Source organism: Eucalyptus grandis, chromosome 7, assembly GCF_016545825.1.
Source record: "Eucalyptus grandis isolate ANBG69807.140 chromosome 7, ASM1654582v1, whole genome shotgun sequence".
Classification (NCBI taxonomy): domain Eukaryota; kingdom Viridiplantae; phylum Streptophyta; class Magnoliopsida; order Myrtales; family Myrtaceae; genus Eucalyptus; species Eucalyptus grandis.
Window position 1 is genome coordinate 14,886,514 of NC_052618.1, and position 16,060 is coordinate 14,902,573.

Below are 16,060 nucleotides of genomic sequence, written 5' to 3' on the forward strand. Positions count from 1 at the left end.
ACTAGTCTCATTTTAGGGGGTCGACTAGAAACCCAATCGAGAGTCGGGAGTGTTCCCTCGATTTCTACGCAACCAGATATCTAGGTTCGGGGACTTGGGTTACACTAATATTGCTATTAGCGCCCTTTTGGTACCTAAACAGTATGTTGTGTTTTTCCTAACATGTCCATGCGTTTCTTTTTATATTTTCGGGATCATCAATTCCTAGGCTAAGTGATCATGCGTGGTTGATCATTTTCATGCTATTCTATTTCTTAAAAAAATGAAAAGAAAACAATCAATGAAATTGAAAATGCAAGACATAAAGTAAGCAATCAAGGAAAAACAGTAAATCTATCAGCAATCCTAAAAAAAAAAAAAATAAAAGAGAAAACAATTAAAAAGAAAAGAAAGAAAACCCGCAACTCGTCGGGTTTTATACAATAAAAGGAGCCCGAGACACATGTCGGAAAAATGGGTATTACATGAAAACAATCGAATGGACATCGACCTCCCCATCTTCACTTCTTCTCCACTTTTGGATCCTATTCTAAACCTAATCTGATCAAGCTAGGGACAGAAATCCGTTGTCACCGATCAATTTTGGAGCTGTGCCGAGACTTCCTACTCGCGCGAACCCGAACCCCGATATCTCGAGCTCCGGAAGGGTGTGATCCGCGACGAACGCGTCGGATTGATAAGCGAGTGAGCGTCCGAAAGAGGGATAGAGAGGTCGAATCCAACACCCAAACGGATGCCAACGAAATCGAAAACCCTAACAAATCGTGGAGTATGGAAAAAGAGCTCACCGCTCGAGCAAAAAATCCAGCGAGAAGAAATCGGTCAAGAGTCGCCGTAGTTACCGCTAATACGCTTCAGATCCGAACCTCCTCCGATCAAGTTTTCGAGAGAGTAAGCATCGCCGGTCTTCAATTTCAGATCCTTGCTAACGAGAGAAAAAAACCCTAGCCTTCGACTTGAACTCAACGGAGAAGTATTGAGACGGATGCGGAAACTCCCTCCGATGGACCGCGAGCGAAGTCGAGACTTGGGATCCGAGATCCGAGTCCTAGCGGCCGCGTCTTTGAAATGAGCTTGGAGCGCCGGTCGGCGAGAGAAGACGAGGTCCGCGAGAGGAAGATCGCCACCACGAGCTCAAGAGATGGTATGAAGATGATCCGAGGAGAAACGTAAGAAAGATGCCGCCATTGACGTCGTGGGAGGGCTAGGGTTCCGCTGCAACCGCCTCGAACTCCATTGATGACCCCGCAAAAAAAATACGAACGCCTGAGAGAGAGAGAGAGCTCGTGTAAGGAGAGAGAGAAACCGTGTGAGGAGAGAGAAAGTCTGTGCAAAGTCCCCTCTCACCGTCCGCGATTCCCCCTTTTTATGCTCCCTCTTTTTCTTTTTTTCTTTTTTTTTTGTTGTTTTCTTTTTATTCTAACTTTTCTTTTGCTTTTCATTTCATTTCATTTTTTTTTTTTTTTGTTTTGTTTTCATTTTCACTTTCATTTCATTTTTTTTATGCTTTCCTTCATCCATTTTTTTTTTTAATCTTTTGGGCTCTTTGTTCTTTTTCTCTCTTCTTCTTCTTTTTTTCTTTTATTTCTAATTTTTTTTTGTCTTTTCATTTCAAAATTTTTTTAACTTTTGCGAATTGAATGTTTAAAACGTCGACAAAAATTTCGGGTGTCAACAAATGCCCCTCTTTGAGTGGGAGTTCGAAGAGGTTCCACTCAAAGATAAAATTGATACCTGCAATTTTTAGTCGACCCAACTTCGGAAATATGGAAATGACGAGCAATGATACTTGGTTAGAGACATACCTAATACTTACCTTTGCTCATGAGGGTATCTGAACTCTTATTGGGGTTTATTCGCTCTATTTCTGTTTCTCTCTCTCATGGAATGGAATGAAAACAATGAAATCACTAAATGGAAAAGGAAAGGTTTAAGGATAACCTACAAACCGTATGGTTTAAACTGGGAGAAAGGTCTCGCCGTGTAAAAACGGGTTTTGACTGGATGCGATGTCTCACCGTGTAAAAACGGGTTTCGACTGGGAAAAGGGGCTTACTGTGTGGTTTAAGGATGGACCCACGAACCTAAGAGACAAGGTTTAAGGATAACTTAGAACCTAGTGGTTTAAGGATGGACCCACGAACCTAGTGGTTTAAGGATGGACCCACGAACCTAAGAGACAATGTTTAAGGATAACCTGGAACCTAGTGGTTTAAGGATGGACCCACGAACCTAAAAGACAAGGTTTTAAGATGACCTAGAACTTGGGGACAAGGTTTTAAGATGACCTAGAACTTAGGGACAAGGTTTTAAGTTGACCTAGAGCTTGGGGACAAGGTTTTAAGATGACCTAGAACTTACGGACAAGGTTTTAAGTTGACCTAGAACTTGGGGACAAGGTTTTAAGATGACCTAGAACTTGAGAGACAATGATATGGTTTAGGATGACCAAAAACCGGTTCACTAAGGAACATATATTTTGAAAAAGAGTTTCAAGATTACTTGAGAGCCAATCTTGCAAAATAATGCCAATTATCAAATCATTTCAGAGAGGATTTAACAAATGAGATTTGATTAACCATCTAAGGATTAAGTCAAATATGCCAAGTGGAAATATTCTAATCAAAAGAGGTCTTTCACACTAGCTCTCAAAAAGGGCTTTTGTTCCCAACCATTAATATGGGAAAACTATTTAATCCTCACTAGAGAAATCTCACTCAACCTATGTCTATGGCTTTCGGAAACGTTCACAGTGAATACAATCCATTGATCAAAAGGTCTTTTAAAGGGACCGTAATGATGGCTTGGTCATGGACTTACACAAAGGGTATGCACTTTGAGGCCAAGAAATGAATATTCAATCAATATCTTCATCGGGTTTACAAGTCAAGAACCTTGAAGATAAGATAAGATAGGATTGCTTCCACTCCTTCTAGCGGTAGCTCCAATGTGATATTCTCATTTCAACTCGAACCATCCCAATCAGAAGAGACTTCGGATAAGGGTTGTAATGTTGATTCGGGTAAGGCTTAGAAATGCTTGAAAAACTTTCAGATATCAAAGGGTTAAAAAGTGAGTAATTATCTTGGCATCATTACCATCACACGACTTCTCAAAAATTCGACTCTTGAAATTTAACCTATCTCGAGAGTCCTTTGGGTAATTTGTCTTGAAACATGAGAGCTTTGCTCTTCGTTCTAATGATATTGCTTGCAATACATGTTTTCTCTTGCAAGATATTTCTTTTGTTTTTCAATGAATGATCTTTTGCATGATTATGGATTTTGCTCTTTTTTTGCATTCTTGCTTTTCTTTGCATTTTTTTCATGGGCATTGGCCTTGCTTTTACTAGGCACACTACTTTTTCATGCCCCCTAGTTTTCATTCTCTTTTGAGTATCTAGGACTCTCGAGTGACATTTACAAACATCACCAATATTCTCAATTTTGTTGGTAAATCATGTGCCTTGCCCCAAAGGTGGGGAGATAATCATCACCTCAGGGTTATGAAAGAATTGCATATGGCTCAAATTGGCTAAGCAATGGATAATTGTGTTTGTGGTAGTGAAAGGAATGCTCTTCGTCACTTCGGGATGCTTCAAGTTTCGATAAGAAATCACCTGAAGTTAGCACAAGAAGATTAATGCAAGTGAAAGCAATAAAATCTTTCTTAATCTTTTGCTCCATAATTTTCAACCAAGACCCCCTATTTTGCCCCAATGTGGGGTTGTTCTTGACAGGGTTATTTTGGAAATACTCCCTATTTGGCTCAAAGTGGCTTGCAAGGGATATCAATAGTGTTTGGGATTGAGAAATGAAATGCCTTTATCATTTCAAATCATGTATTCACTGTGAATGAATCCTATGCCCTAAGACATGGTTCTTTCCACTCAATTCTCTCATAGTGTATGAGGACATGTTTGGTAAAGGGGTTGCCTCTCATCATTTTAGGCACTACCACCTGGCATATTTAACAATCCTTTTCGGTTTTCCAAAGCACACTTTGGTTAAATTCAGCTCCTTGGGGAAATGAAAATATAATGAAATTTTGTCTGAAATGACATGTTTCCTTAACCCTACTGGGGAGATTTTTTGGAAGTAAGATTGGACAACATTTGTAGACAGAACAAGCTTTGCTTAGCACATGAGTTCATTTCTAGAATTCTAACTGTACTTCTAGAGCTCTAACCAACTCTTTTGGCATTCTAAAGGATAAGGTCACTTCTAAGTTCTAAAGAAGAATGGACACTTTTGAAAGTTTTGCACTCTTGAGATGAACCTCTTGCGGATAGGTAGAATCTTCATCAGAGTTCCTGCAAAATGAACAAACATGCAGATGTAATATGTATGCATGCAATGCATGATGTAAACATCCTAAAATGGCTCAGATTCAATCCAAAAATGGCTCAAAAGCCTTTCACTTTATTCATGGATAATACTTCTTGACAGAATCAGCATTTACAGGTCTTGGCAATTCTTGACTATCCATTTCTACAAGGATTAGTGCCCCACCGGGTAGCACTTTCTTTACAATATATGGACTTTCATAGTTTGGAGTAAACTTTCCGCGAGGATCTGGAATGATAGGTAAAACCTTCCTCAAGACAAGATCGTTGATCTCAAAATGTCTTGGTCTAACTTTGCGATTAAATGCCCTAGCTACTCTCTTCTGATAGCTTTGTCCATGGCATAAGGCTTTTACCCTCTTTTCATCGATCATATTAAGTTGTTCAAATCTTAGTTGAACCCATTCAGCTTCAGAGAGCTTGATTTGAGAAAGTACCCTCAATGAAGGAATTTCCACTTCCACGGGTAATACAGCTTCCGTCCCATAAACCAATGAGAATGGTGTTGCCCCAGTCAAAGTACGAATTGAAGTTCGATAAGCAAACAAAGCATATGACAACCGATAATTTTCCGCCGTTTTGGTTAAAATCTTCTTGATGTTCTTATTTGCCGCTTCCACAGCTCCATTCATTTGTGGGCGGTAAGGAGAAGAATTCAAATGGTGAATGTGGAATTCTCCAAGTAAATCATCGCTTCAGGAACTCCATATCGGGCGATGATATCACGACGGATGAACTTCGCTACACTTTTTGCAGTAAAGTGAGTATAAGAATTGGCTTCAATCCATTTGGTGAAGTAATCAATGGCTACCAAGATAAAACGATGTCCATCCGATGCTTTAGGATTGATTGATCCGATGATGTCAATGCCCCACATTGAAAAAGGCTAGGACTCGGACATTTGATGTAGCTCATTAGGAGGAGCATTGATTTTGTCCCCATAGACTTGGCATTGATGACAGAACCTCACATGCTAAATACAATAAGCTTCCATGATCAACCAATAGTAACCGAGCCTCATGATTTTTCTGGCCAAGAGATGACCGTTCATATGAGTGCCACACTCTCCTTCGTATATTTCTTTCAAGAGCCCAATTAATCCATTGGCATATGCTTGAGAGAGACCTGCCCTAATCTTGGTTTTTTTAGGGTTATCTGAATCTCCTAAATTTAGAGTGACTGGCTGTTTGGTGGTAGGAGGCTTGAACTCTTCATGTCTAAACCATTCTTTTTCAATACCTCGAGGATCATCTTCATTCTCTGAGTCGGAATAATCAGGTTCATCAAAATCTGTTGAATGCGAATCCAAACCATGCAAATGACTATCATGATGTGAAATGCCATGCTTAAGATGCAATCGAAAAATGGTTAGTATATGTACATCTAAATGAATGCAATGTATGTAAATGTCATGAAAAACTTGTTTTCAAATTCAAGTTGTTTTTTTGAAAAATTTATTGGGAACTAGCCCTCATGTCATCGGACGTCTTCGTTCCACCAAAACATTTTGAAACTATAGATCGTGTGGAGGCTCAGGCCTCAAAGCATCATCATAGGACTTATTTTGGCCTCACACGTCTATTAACAAAACATGAATTTTATTGATATGCGAAATTGCATTACAACGTATATCATCTTGGATCAGAAAGTTTATGATCTAGATTATTACAAGTACAAACGAATGAAATGAACAGAATTCCCTCGCAGGGGAGAAATGAATCGAATACAACTAAAAATTAAATGCAAGAACTAGAAACATCCCTTATACAATGGGAACTAAGGTTCTTCATTTCCATCGATAGCGCCGACCATGTTGACATCTTCAGAATGCTTTGGAAGAGGATTTTGTTGGACATTCGGTCCCGAGTCCTTAAAGGTGAGCAACTTTTTATCCAGCAAATCTTGGATCTTATAACGAAGCATCAAACAGTTGTCCGCATGATGACCTTTTTCACCCATATGATACTCACATGTCTTATTAAGGTCGAATCCGACAAACTTTGGCGAATTATCTCTCGGGATTTCTTTCGCCACAAGATGATTTTCGATCAGCATTGGAAGTAGTTGTGACATGGGTCTAGGCAATGGAGTAAATTGCCTTTGAGGGGCCTTTCCTTTACGCTCAAAGTTTCTAGAAGAACCCCTTACTTCCATGGCAGGTTTATGAGCTTGAAGGTTGTGTATGGCTTCTGAGAAAAGGAATTCTGTATGTAGGCGATCTCCACAGCCGATTCCTTATCTCTCTTTGGGGTATATCGACGGTTTATGTTCTCCGTCAACCTTCCTTCCCGCATAATCCCCTCGATGCGTTCTCCCAACTCTACAAATGTAGCAAAGTTCATGCAAGTATGGTTGTACATTTTTTCGAAAAAATCACGGGGCATAGCTTGAAGTAGCAACTTCATGGTCTCTTTCTCAGACAATGGCGGTTTCACTTGAGACACAATGACCCTCCATCTTTGAGCGTAGGCCCTAAATGATTCAGTTCTTCTTTTCTCGACCTGAACTAATTCTTCTTGAGTCGGAGCAATTTCAGTATTGAATTTGTATTGCTGAAGGAATTCATCAACGAGATCTTCCCAAGTACGGATTTTCTTCATGTCCAACTCTATGAACCAGGTTAACGCAGAACCAACTAGGCTGTCCTGAAAAGAATTGATCAGAAGTGGAGAATTATCTGAATAACGAGCCATCTTGCCCAGATAGTACTTCAAATGAGTCTTCGGACATCCGATGCCGTCGTATTTCCTTGTGAACTCCGGCTCCTTATAAGGACCGTAATTTTGGCAAAGGGTGACAGTTTATCAAACCCCTGTAACTGATAGCCTTGCAGCATGCAAAGACGTTCTTTGATCTTGGCGAGGCGCCTTGCATTTTCTTCATCAAAGTGCGAAGTTGGAATCTCTTTAGATGGAGGCTCTGGACCGATAACTATCGGGATTGCAGTGGGGATCTCTTCTACATGCCTTTTTGCCACAGGCTCTACTACCGGCACTTCAGGGGGCGCGGTAGGAATATTCATGGTAGAAGAAACAGGAGTTATAGATGTCAAATTTTTGACCTGGCTAGAGAGATCAGCCAATAATGTCATCATTTGTGCCATTTGATTCTCCATATTAATGACACGGGCTCGGGTATCTTCGTTTTCCATTTTTTTTTGGCGGCGAGTTCGTATAACAAATCTTTCTTCAGCCGTTTTTTTAAAACCTCCTGTAAAAGAAAATGACTCAAATTAGTACCGATCAAAAGAAACCATTAAAGTACAAATCCTAATCAATTTTATATTTTCTTGAGATGAAATAATGATAAGAAGTGTATATGATCCCAAAGATCATATAACATCCTCTTATCAAAATTTCTTCAAAAGAAATTATACAATTGAAAAGGAACGACGACAAATATTTAATCAGAATGCCCCTTTTTCTAAAAATTACATGAAAATGTTCATGAATTTTATTCATTTCATCGAACAATTACAAAAGAAACATAATCTTGCTTTCTTGAAGCTTACAAAGTAATTCGATTTTACAAGGAATATGAAAAATGAATACAGGGAAACCTTGATAGAAATGAGGTAAACACAAAAGAATTCCCTTTACAAGAAAAGAACTATGAATTTGAAACCTAAGAACTAGGTGGGATCGTGTGGAGACGCTTGTTATCATGGGCCAAGCGTTCCTCATCGATCAAGGCATCGTCTTCTTGTTTGATAATATGAGCTCGCCAAAATCCTTGAGGCTTGGGAATCTTTCCACGTAATCTTGACGTCTTGAGTCGAGATTCTCCCATATAGTCTTGAGATTCCAGGCACAGGGATCACGTCCATTTCAGGTCTACCCATCTAATCCTAAACCTAAAGGGGCACTCATGATTATACATATCGTCGTTGGAATATAAAACGCATAATTGAAATATGGAAAGTAAAAAGATAAGGACGATAAAAAAGGAACGATCACTTACCCACAAAACACATGGCAAACACAAGTCACATGTCGCATGAAACTGTGAGGTTTTGACGCCTAAGTTAAGGGTGCTAAAGGCTCAAGGTCCTCATCCCAAAGGATAAAAATAGTTTACCCACCGCTACTATCGTCGGTCAGTGCTATTTTTATCGGTTGGGATGAGCGGGTTTATGTAAGTAATGGATTACCACGAGCATCCACTTGCAGATTCCACCCATAAACCCTCCTAAGGTCCTAAATTGGGCGATCGGGGTTTTAGACCGCGGTTGTGTGTGCAGTGTCGTGCTAAAGCTGGTAAACATGCATTTAAATTTAAACACCCAACACTTCAATATAACCCACATACATTCATTCATCCTTACACCACCTGCAAAACAAATGGTTTACAAGCACGCCTCCCCTTATGACTCCCACCTGCAAGACCATTTAACACGAGGTTAGCGACTAACCTGATTTTCCACGCGACTTTGACATGCAGACGATCCTACATAAGACATGTTAGTCAAAACACAACAACCATTTTTAAACGGCTTCAAGTCCTCTTAACCTAGTAACCAATCCCCAGCGGAGTCGCCAAGCCTGTCGCGACCCGATCTCGCCGCCCTCAAATCCCTCATTATCGCGAGGAGAGAAAAGGGAGAAAGATCGGATTTAGGGGTACTTGATCACGAAAGTTCCCTCATAGCTTGCATTTCCAAAAGACGTCATCACATCACCTTTTGGATCAAGCCTCTCATGAGTTCACTCCACGAGATCGCGAGCTCTCCCAAGCTCGTACCCCGCGACAGCGGAATGTCAAGATCCATACCCACATAAGCGACATACCTAAAAAAAGGAGTCGAATGTGGATATTGAATTTAAGGGTATTTTTACCATGGTAGCCCTCTTGATAGTTAGCTTCACCCATTAGGATGTCATTACTTCATCCTTTGGGTTATTCCCACATCAAGTATGCTAAACCATAGTGAGTTTTATCAAAACTCATACCCCGCGTGACAGCGGATTTATTTATACGATCTACTTATTTATGACAACCTAAAAATAGACGGGAGTCGCCACTAGTCTCATTTTAGGGGTCGACTAGAAACCCAATCGAGAGTCGGGAGTGTTCCCTCGATTTCTACGCAACCAGATATCTAGGTTCGGGGACTTGGGTTACACTAATATTGCTATTAGCGCCCTTTTGGTACCTAAACAGTATGTTGTGTTTTTCCTAACATGTCCATGCGTTTCTTTTTATATTTTCGGGATCATCAATTCCTAGGCTAAGTGATCATGCGTGGTTGATCATTTTCATGCTATTCTATTTCTTAAAAAAAATGAAAAGAAAACAATCAATGAAATTGAAAATGCAAGACATAAAGTAAGCAATCAAGGAAAAACAGTAAATCTATCAGGCAATCCTAAAAAAAATAAAAAATAAAAGAGAAAACAATTAAAAAGAAAAGAAAGAAAACCCGCAACTCGTCGGGTTTTATACAATAAAAGGAGCCCGAGACACATGTCGGAAAAATGGGTATTACATGAAAACAGTCGGAATGGACATCGACCTCCCCCATCTTCACTTCTTCTCCACTTTTTGGATCCTATTCTAAACCTAATCTGATCAAGCTAGGGACAGAAACCGTTGTCACCGATCAATTTTGGAGCTGTACCGAGACTTCCTACTCGGCCGAACCTGAACCCCGATATCTCGAGCTCCGGAAGGGTGTGATCCGCGACGAACGCGTCGAATTGATAAGCGAGTGAGCGTCCGAAAGAGGGATAGAGAGGTCGAAATCCAACACCCAAACGGATGCCAACAGAAATCGAAAACCCTAACAAATCGTGGAGTATGGAAAGAGAGCTCACCGCTCGAGCAAAAATCCAGCGAGAAGAAATCGGTCAAGAGTCGCCGTAGTTACCGCTAATACGCTTCAGATCCGAACCTCCTCCGATCAAGTTTTCAGAGAGTAAGCGTCGCCGGTCTTCAATTTCAGATCCTTGCTAACGAGAAAAAAAAAAAAAACCTAGCCTTCGACTTGAACTCAACGGAGAAGTATTGGAGACGGATGCGGAAACTCCCTCCGATGGACCGCGAGCGAAGTCGAGACTTGGGATCCGAGATTCGAGTCCTAGCGGCCGCGTCTTTGAAATGAGCTTGGAGCGCTCGGGCCGAGAGAAGACGAGGTCCGCGAGAGGAAGATCGCCAGTCCACGAGCTCAAGAGATGGTATGAAGATGATCCGAGGAGAAACGTAAGAAAGATGCCGCCATTGACGTCGTCACGCTGTCCTTTCCCTCCTCAGCTCCCTGGCGACACCCCCGTTTTGAGAAAGGCAGAACATTTCATGAGCGGACAGCGTTACCAGGAAAGACCAGTGATCGCTGCTGACACCGCGACGGTTCATTGCTTCGCTTCGAAACCTTTTTCGAAAAAGCGCAAGACGAAGAAAGCAGAACATGGCTGTTTTCGCAGGACGAGGTTTTTTTGACAGGGAGCGTCGCGAACGGACGAGACGACGTCGGATGGAGCTAAGGAACGTTAAGCCTTTGATTTCAAACTTTCTTTCAGTACAGATCAAAGCTTTTGCTCCCCTTTTCTCCTTTTTGTTATTTTCTTTTTTTTAAGATTGGCCCAGTTTGTTCAAGCTTGCTGAAAAGTCAAAAAGAAAATTTTTGTTATTAAATACACGAATGAATATTCATTATATTTATCTTAACTAATGTACTTATTATGGTACATTTGTATTATACATTCTAAATACATCTCTCTATACAATGAATGTTCGTCTCCTATTCAATACATGTATCATTCGATACATTGATAATAATGATAAGTACATTTTTATTTTTATTTAGAGATGTTTGACAAAGAAACATTTATTCAGACCAAACTTCACTATAAATCAACCCTAGTTGACCCCGAGTTTTTAGTTGTTGTAGCAAATTGCCTCGGACATTTTAATTTTTCTCAATGAGCCCCGTAGGTATTAAAAATCAATTGCAATACCTACCCTATGCCTAATTATGGAAGACAAATTCGTTATATAAGTATATACATATAAAAAAAGTGAAAAAATAATTCAGAAATATATTACATGTAGGAGCATGTGACTCGGGTTTTTGAGAAAATTTGACCGAGTCAATACTGCATATCGATACAATTCTTAAACATAAATACTCCCTATTTTTGAACTGACATATGTAGATAACGTACAATCAAGACATGTAAGAAAAATTGAGCTAGAGAATGCTGAGGGGCATATTGTAAAAAATTTCAGGTTGGGGGGCGAATTGCAAAAATTGACGTGTCAGAGGGCAACTTAACACAATCCCAAGAACTTGGGGGGCCAAATGCAATTCCCCCAGCAAAATATGACAAGAAGGTACTGAAAAGAGAAGCACGAACGGCCTAAGGGAAAACTAGTTCTTAAAGATTCGGGGGGAGCTTCCTTTTCTCATTAATGTCAAACCCTTTTTCACAAGATAATTCAAGAGGAGCAGGATACATGGCGGAGGACAAAAGGTGGGATGAATCATTGCACTGCTTTGAACTGAGGTTGAATGAGGTCAAAAGAAAGATCGTTGAAAAAGGTAATGATAGTAAATCCAAGGGCTATGTGTCTTAAGTTAGCATTTGACTGAAAAGTTGGTCAGATCCCGTTAAAAGTGCCATCCACTGTGAATAAATAAAGAGTTTAGCACTGACAATAAGAATCAAAGTTCAGCTACTTGATTGCAAAGTCTATGGTTGCGTGTATTTTGTTATAAATCCACGGTTGAGAAAACTATGATAACTTTTATTGATTACAAAAATGAATGAACAAAAAATATTTTCATTATCAATGAAAATGTCTAGGTATATATTGCTTTTAATAATGAAATTTTTTTCATTGACTAATTTTTCAAACCGATATAATCAATTATTAATTTTTGTAAAATTATTTACTTTTGAATAACTATCTATGAAATTTACTCCCGTTTTGATTTAAGTAATTTGATGAATTTTTTTCTCCTCTAATATTATATCTAAATGATTAGTAGAGAATCTATGGATAGATAGTAAAAGTTGCATGTGGTTATTTTTTTTAAACTTATAGAATGAAAAGGTTTATGATAAAATAACCTTACTTACGACTTTGGTATAATTTACTGATTTTTTTTCTTTGCAATGTTATCCACAGGGTGGGTTCCAAAGTTCTCGAACAAACATTTGAGCATGAAAGCAAGGACGGTACGTAGTGTGAACATTGTGTATCTTGTATCTGACCAAATTGACTTGTAGATACTTGTGAATCTGAATATATTCTTATGGGTGATGGTGAATACATATGTTTTACCCGGCTAAGTGGGATTTTTTAAATTAGCAAAAATTATGAGTCAGTCAAAACAAAAATGAAAAATGAAAGACACTTATTTGGAACAACAATATAATTTTTTTATGTTTAATGTAAAAAAGTTTAAACATCTTTATTGCAAAAGAAAATATACGTAGGGTTTCAATTACCAGCATCATTGACGTAAAACATTTTTCATACTTGCAGCCATGAAAGAAAAATATCCATCATTTAAGAAAATTCACATGTCAAAGTTATATCTTGAATACGTGTTAGTATATTGACTTTCCTTGTGGAGAAACTTTTTGCACGCCAAGGTACTTAGAAAGTGAAAATTTGTAAATATATAGACAAATGAATATTAGATTTTAAGTCAAGTAATGCTTATTAGTGTGAAATGACAATCAAAAGAGACCGACATTTTTTTTTTTTTTTTGGGTTATAATCAAGGAGTACACTTTCAATTACTTGGAAGCCCATGGACTACTTGCAAGCCATGTGGATTGACGCCTTTGGCTTATACAAATGACTCTAACTTAGAATAGTTTGTATGCAATTAAGAAATAATAGATAATTATTGACATGAAATAGATCATTATTGACACGAATATTCATATATAATTTTTGCATAATCTTTTAAAATTTGAATATTTTTATTTTTTGATTTGACTGGAAAGTTAAAAAGTTATTTTTGACTTTTGATAAGTCTAGATAACGAACCCTAATCTCAATTAACACATCACTTAACTAATATAATTCAAAATAAGAGTGTTTGTTTGAGAGAAAATTTCATGAAAAAGGAAAACACTTTTAAAAATATTATTTTTCAGGAAAATGGTTGATTTTCCTTTATATGGTGATATGTGATCAAAGCTGTTTTTAATATTTAGATCTCATTTGAAAAATGTTTTCAATCTCATGAAAAAAATCATTTTTTAAATATGTTTTTATTTTTTTCTTTGTCTTTCCTTCTTCCTCCCTCACTAGTCGCAAGGCCTCGATGACAACTACAACAGGCCACTGGCACCATCACTGAGGCTCGACAAGGGTGGACTTGGCTGACTTCGGGCAAGGTTGCGCTCTAACTTGTTGTAGCGAGGTTGAGCTCGCCAGTCTTGGCAAGCTCAAGCCTTCTCCGATTTTAGCCTTACTGGCTTGCACTTGTGGCTGGCTACTAAGGCCCAATGATTGGCAAAGAAGAAACAAAGAAAGTAAAAGAGAAAAAAAAATTTGAAATTTTGAAATTTGATTTTTTAAATAAAAGAATTAAAATATTGAAAAATTCAAGATGAACAATTATGAAAAGTTTTTTCATCTCCTTAGATTTATGAATTCACTTTTTAATTTTATGTATAAATATTTTCCTTGACCAAAAAGTGTCATTAATTCACTAATCATGTTTTTACAAATGAAACGGTGAAACTTTGGACCCTAGAAAAATCGACATTAGATTCCTCCACAAGTCCATCCAATTGCATGGACTTGTGAAAGAAACTCGTGGTCAAAATGTCGCCGTCATTTTTATAAGATAACGCAGAAAAATGAGATTTTAAACTAATCCGTATGACCAAATAGCTCCATAGCTTGAGACATGTAGATATTGATTTTGTCGAAGTTGTTTGCATTAACAAGCAAATTGTACAACAAGCGGATGCATTGTAACAAGAAAATTCCAACAACTATTTTCCAGATTTGAGCCTTGTCTCTAAATCTCCTTCTGGTTCAAACCAAAAGGTATATAGAATTGATAAAATATATATAAAATACCTCTGTTTTCACCAAAGCCCACAAATAATTAAATTTAACTCGCGCAAAGAAGCAGGAAATGAGAAGCCAACGAACATCGGAGCTACGCGAGAACTCGTCGTGAATATCACGAATGCGGTCATCGTTTCTCCGGCGAGGGAAACGTCCGGCGGGCTCTACGCTCTCTCTAACCTCGACCAGACCTACCCTCACATGATCGAGATCGTGTTCGCCTTCAAAGGCGAAGGGAGGGGAAGCTGTTCCACTGCGACCGAGACGATCAGAGCGTCGCTGGCTGAGGTATTGGTCGACTTCTATCCATTCGCAGGCAGACTTGTCATGGGCAGTGATGGGAAGATGGCAGCGACATGCACCGGGGAAGGTGTCTTGTTCGTCGAAGCGATGTCGGACGACGACATCGGGATGCTAGGCGATATTAGCGTCATCAATCCTGGGACACTGCGAAAACTTGTGAAGCATAGCGACGGAGCCCAAACCATAGTGGAAGAATCTTTGCTCACCGTGCAGGTAATGTTTCCAGAGATTCGTTTTCTGATGTAAACACCCGCTTATAGTGTATGTATAATCCAGGTGACGACATTCAAGTGCGGAGGGATCACCGTCGGCATCGTGATGAATCATGTCCTCGTCGATGGTAAAGCCCTCACGGACTTCCTAACTTGCTGGAGCGATGTGGCTCGAGGCAGGTCGCCATCGATTCTTCCCTTTCTCGATCGATCGGTGTTGTGCCCGAGGCGACCTCCACGTGTCGATCTCCCCCACCATGAGTATGCTCCGATAGATCGGCCATCTGAAAGGATAATCGACCCCCAAACCAAGCCCCATGTTTACAGATCATTCAACTTCGAACCACACACTCTCATTCAACTCAAGAAAGTGTCAACAATCACAACCCACGATGGCTCTACCATAGTCCCTACGAGCTTCGAAGTCATATCCGCGGTCGTGTGGACCAAAGCTCTCGGAATGGATCCTCACGAGGCAACAAAGCTTCTCACAGCGGTCGATGGTCGGCCCAAGTTCGACCCACCGTTACCAAGCGGCTACTTTGGGAACGGCATTGCTTGGTCATGCGCCGAGTGCAGTGCGGGCGAATTGACCCGCAAGCCCTTCTTGTTCGCTGTCCGGACCGTGCAAGAGGCGCTCCGATGCGTCACCGAGAGTTACATACGGTCGGCCATCGACCACGTCGAGCTGAACAGGGTCGTGGTCGACTACGAGGGTAACACTTGCTGCATCAGCAAGTGGAGTCGGCTCCCTTTCTACGAGACGGATTTCGGGTTCGGGAGGCCGTTCCAGGTGGCGCCGACCACGGTCCCCCACAACCTCGTCTTGGTCGCTTCCCAAAGCGGGGAGACCGACAACTTGGTTGTGTCTCTGGGGCTTCCTCGTGATGCCATGGATGTTTTTTCAGAGTTGATTCAGTCTGAGCTCGCACTGATGAACAAGTACTAGTCTCATCCATGGATTTGAGGATTATGAGTGTGGTTTGGTAGATGTGTGGAGTCTAGTTTCTGCGCCTCTAGTTTTCAAGTAAAAATAACACAGTGCATGTCACTGTGTTGGGATGCTTAAGCCTGTTGTATTATTTGAGATGCTTCCATCAATATTGTGATGTACTTTCCTAAAAAAAGGGAATGTTATTGATTCAAATGTTAAATTATGAAA

The 16,060-nt window shown here is 39.8% G+C and overlaps 2 protein-coding genes across 2 annotated transcripts; one reads left to right on the forward strand and one right to left on the reverse strand.

The window, feature by feature from the left end:
- Window positions 1-6,489: 6,489 nt before the first annotated feature.
- Window positions 6,490-7,367, reverse strand: LOC120295885. Its single transcript, XM_039317493.1, has 2 exons — window positions 7,074-7,367; window positions 6,490-6,990 (listed from the first exon to the last, which is right to left on the reverse strand). Exons 1-2 carry the CDS (start codon window positions 7,365-7,367, stop codon window positions 6,490-6,492), a joined length of 795 nt encoding a protein of 264 aa, XP_039173427.1.
- A 4,430-nt stretch (window positions 7,368-11,797) lies between these two features.
- Window positions 11,798-15,847, forward strand: LOC104455048 (omega-hydroxypalmitate O-feruloyl transferase). Its single transcript, XM_039317494.1, has 3 exons — window positions 11,798-11,882; window positions 14,448-14,899; window positions 14,963-15,847. Exons 1-3 carry the CDS (start codon window positions 11,798-11,800, stop codon window positions 15,845-15,847), a joined length of 1,422 nt encoding a protein of 473 aa, XP_039173428.1.
- Window positions 15,848-16,060: the final 213 nt, after the last annotated feature.

Bases quoted from the DNA above. Each gene is read 5' to 3' on its own strand.
- LOC120295885 (XM_039317493.1), bottom strand. From the start codon at position 7,367: ATGAATATTCCTACCGCGCCCCCTGAAGTGCCGGTAGTAGAGCCTGTG. The intron at 6,991-7,073 runs GTCCGAAGACTC...AATTCTTTTCAG, and splicing joins GAAATACGACGGCATCGGAT to GACAGCCTAGTTGGTTCTGC.
- LOC104455048 (XM_039317494.1), top strand. From the start codon at position 11,798: ATGGCGGAGGACAAAAGGTGGGATGAATCATTGCACTGCTTTGAACTG. The intron at 11,883-14,447 runs GTAATGATAGTA...GCAAAGAAGCAG, and splicing joins AAGAAAGATCGTTGAAAAAG to GAAATGAGAAGCCAACGAAC. The intron at 14,900-14,962 runs GTAATGTTTCCA...TGTATAATCCAG, and splicing joins AATCTTTGCTCACCGTGCAG to GTGACGACATTCAAGTGCGG.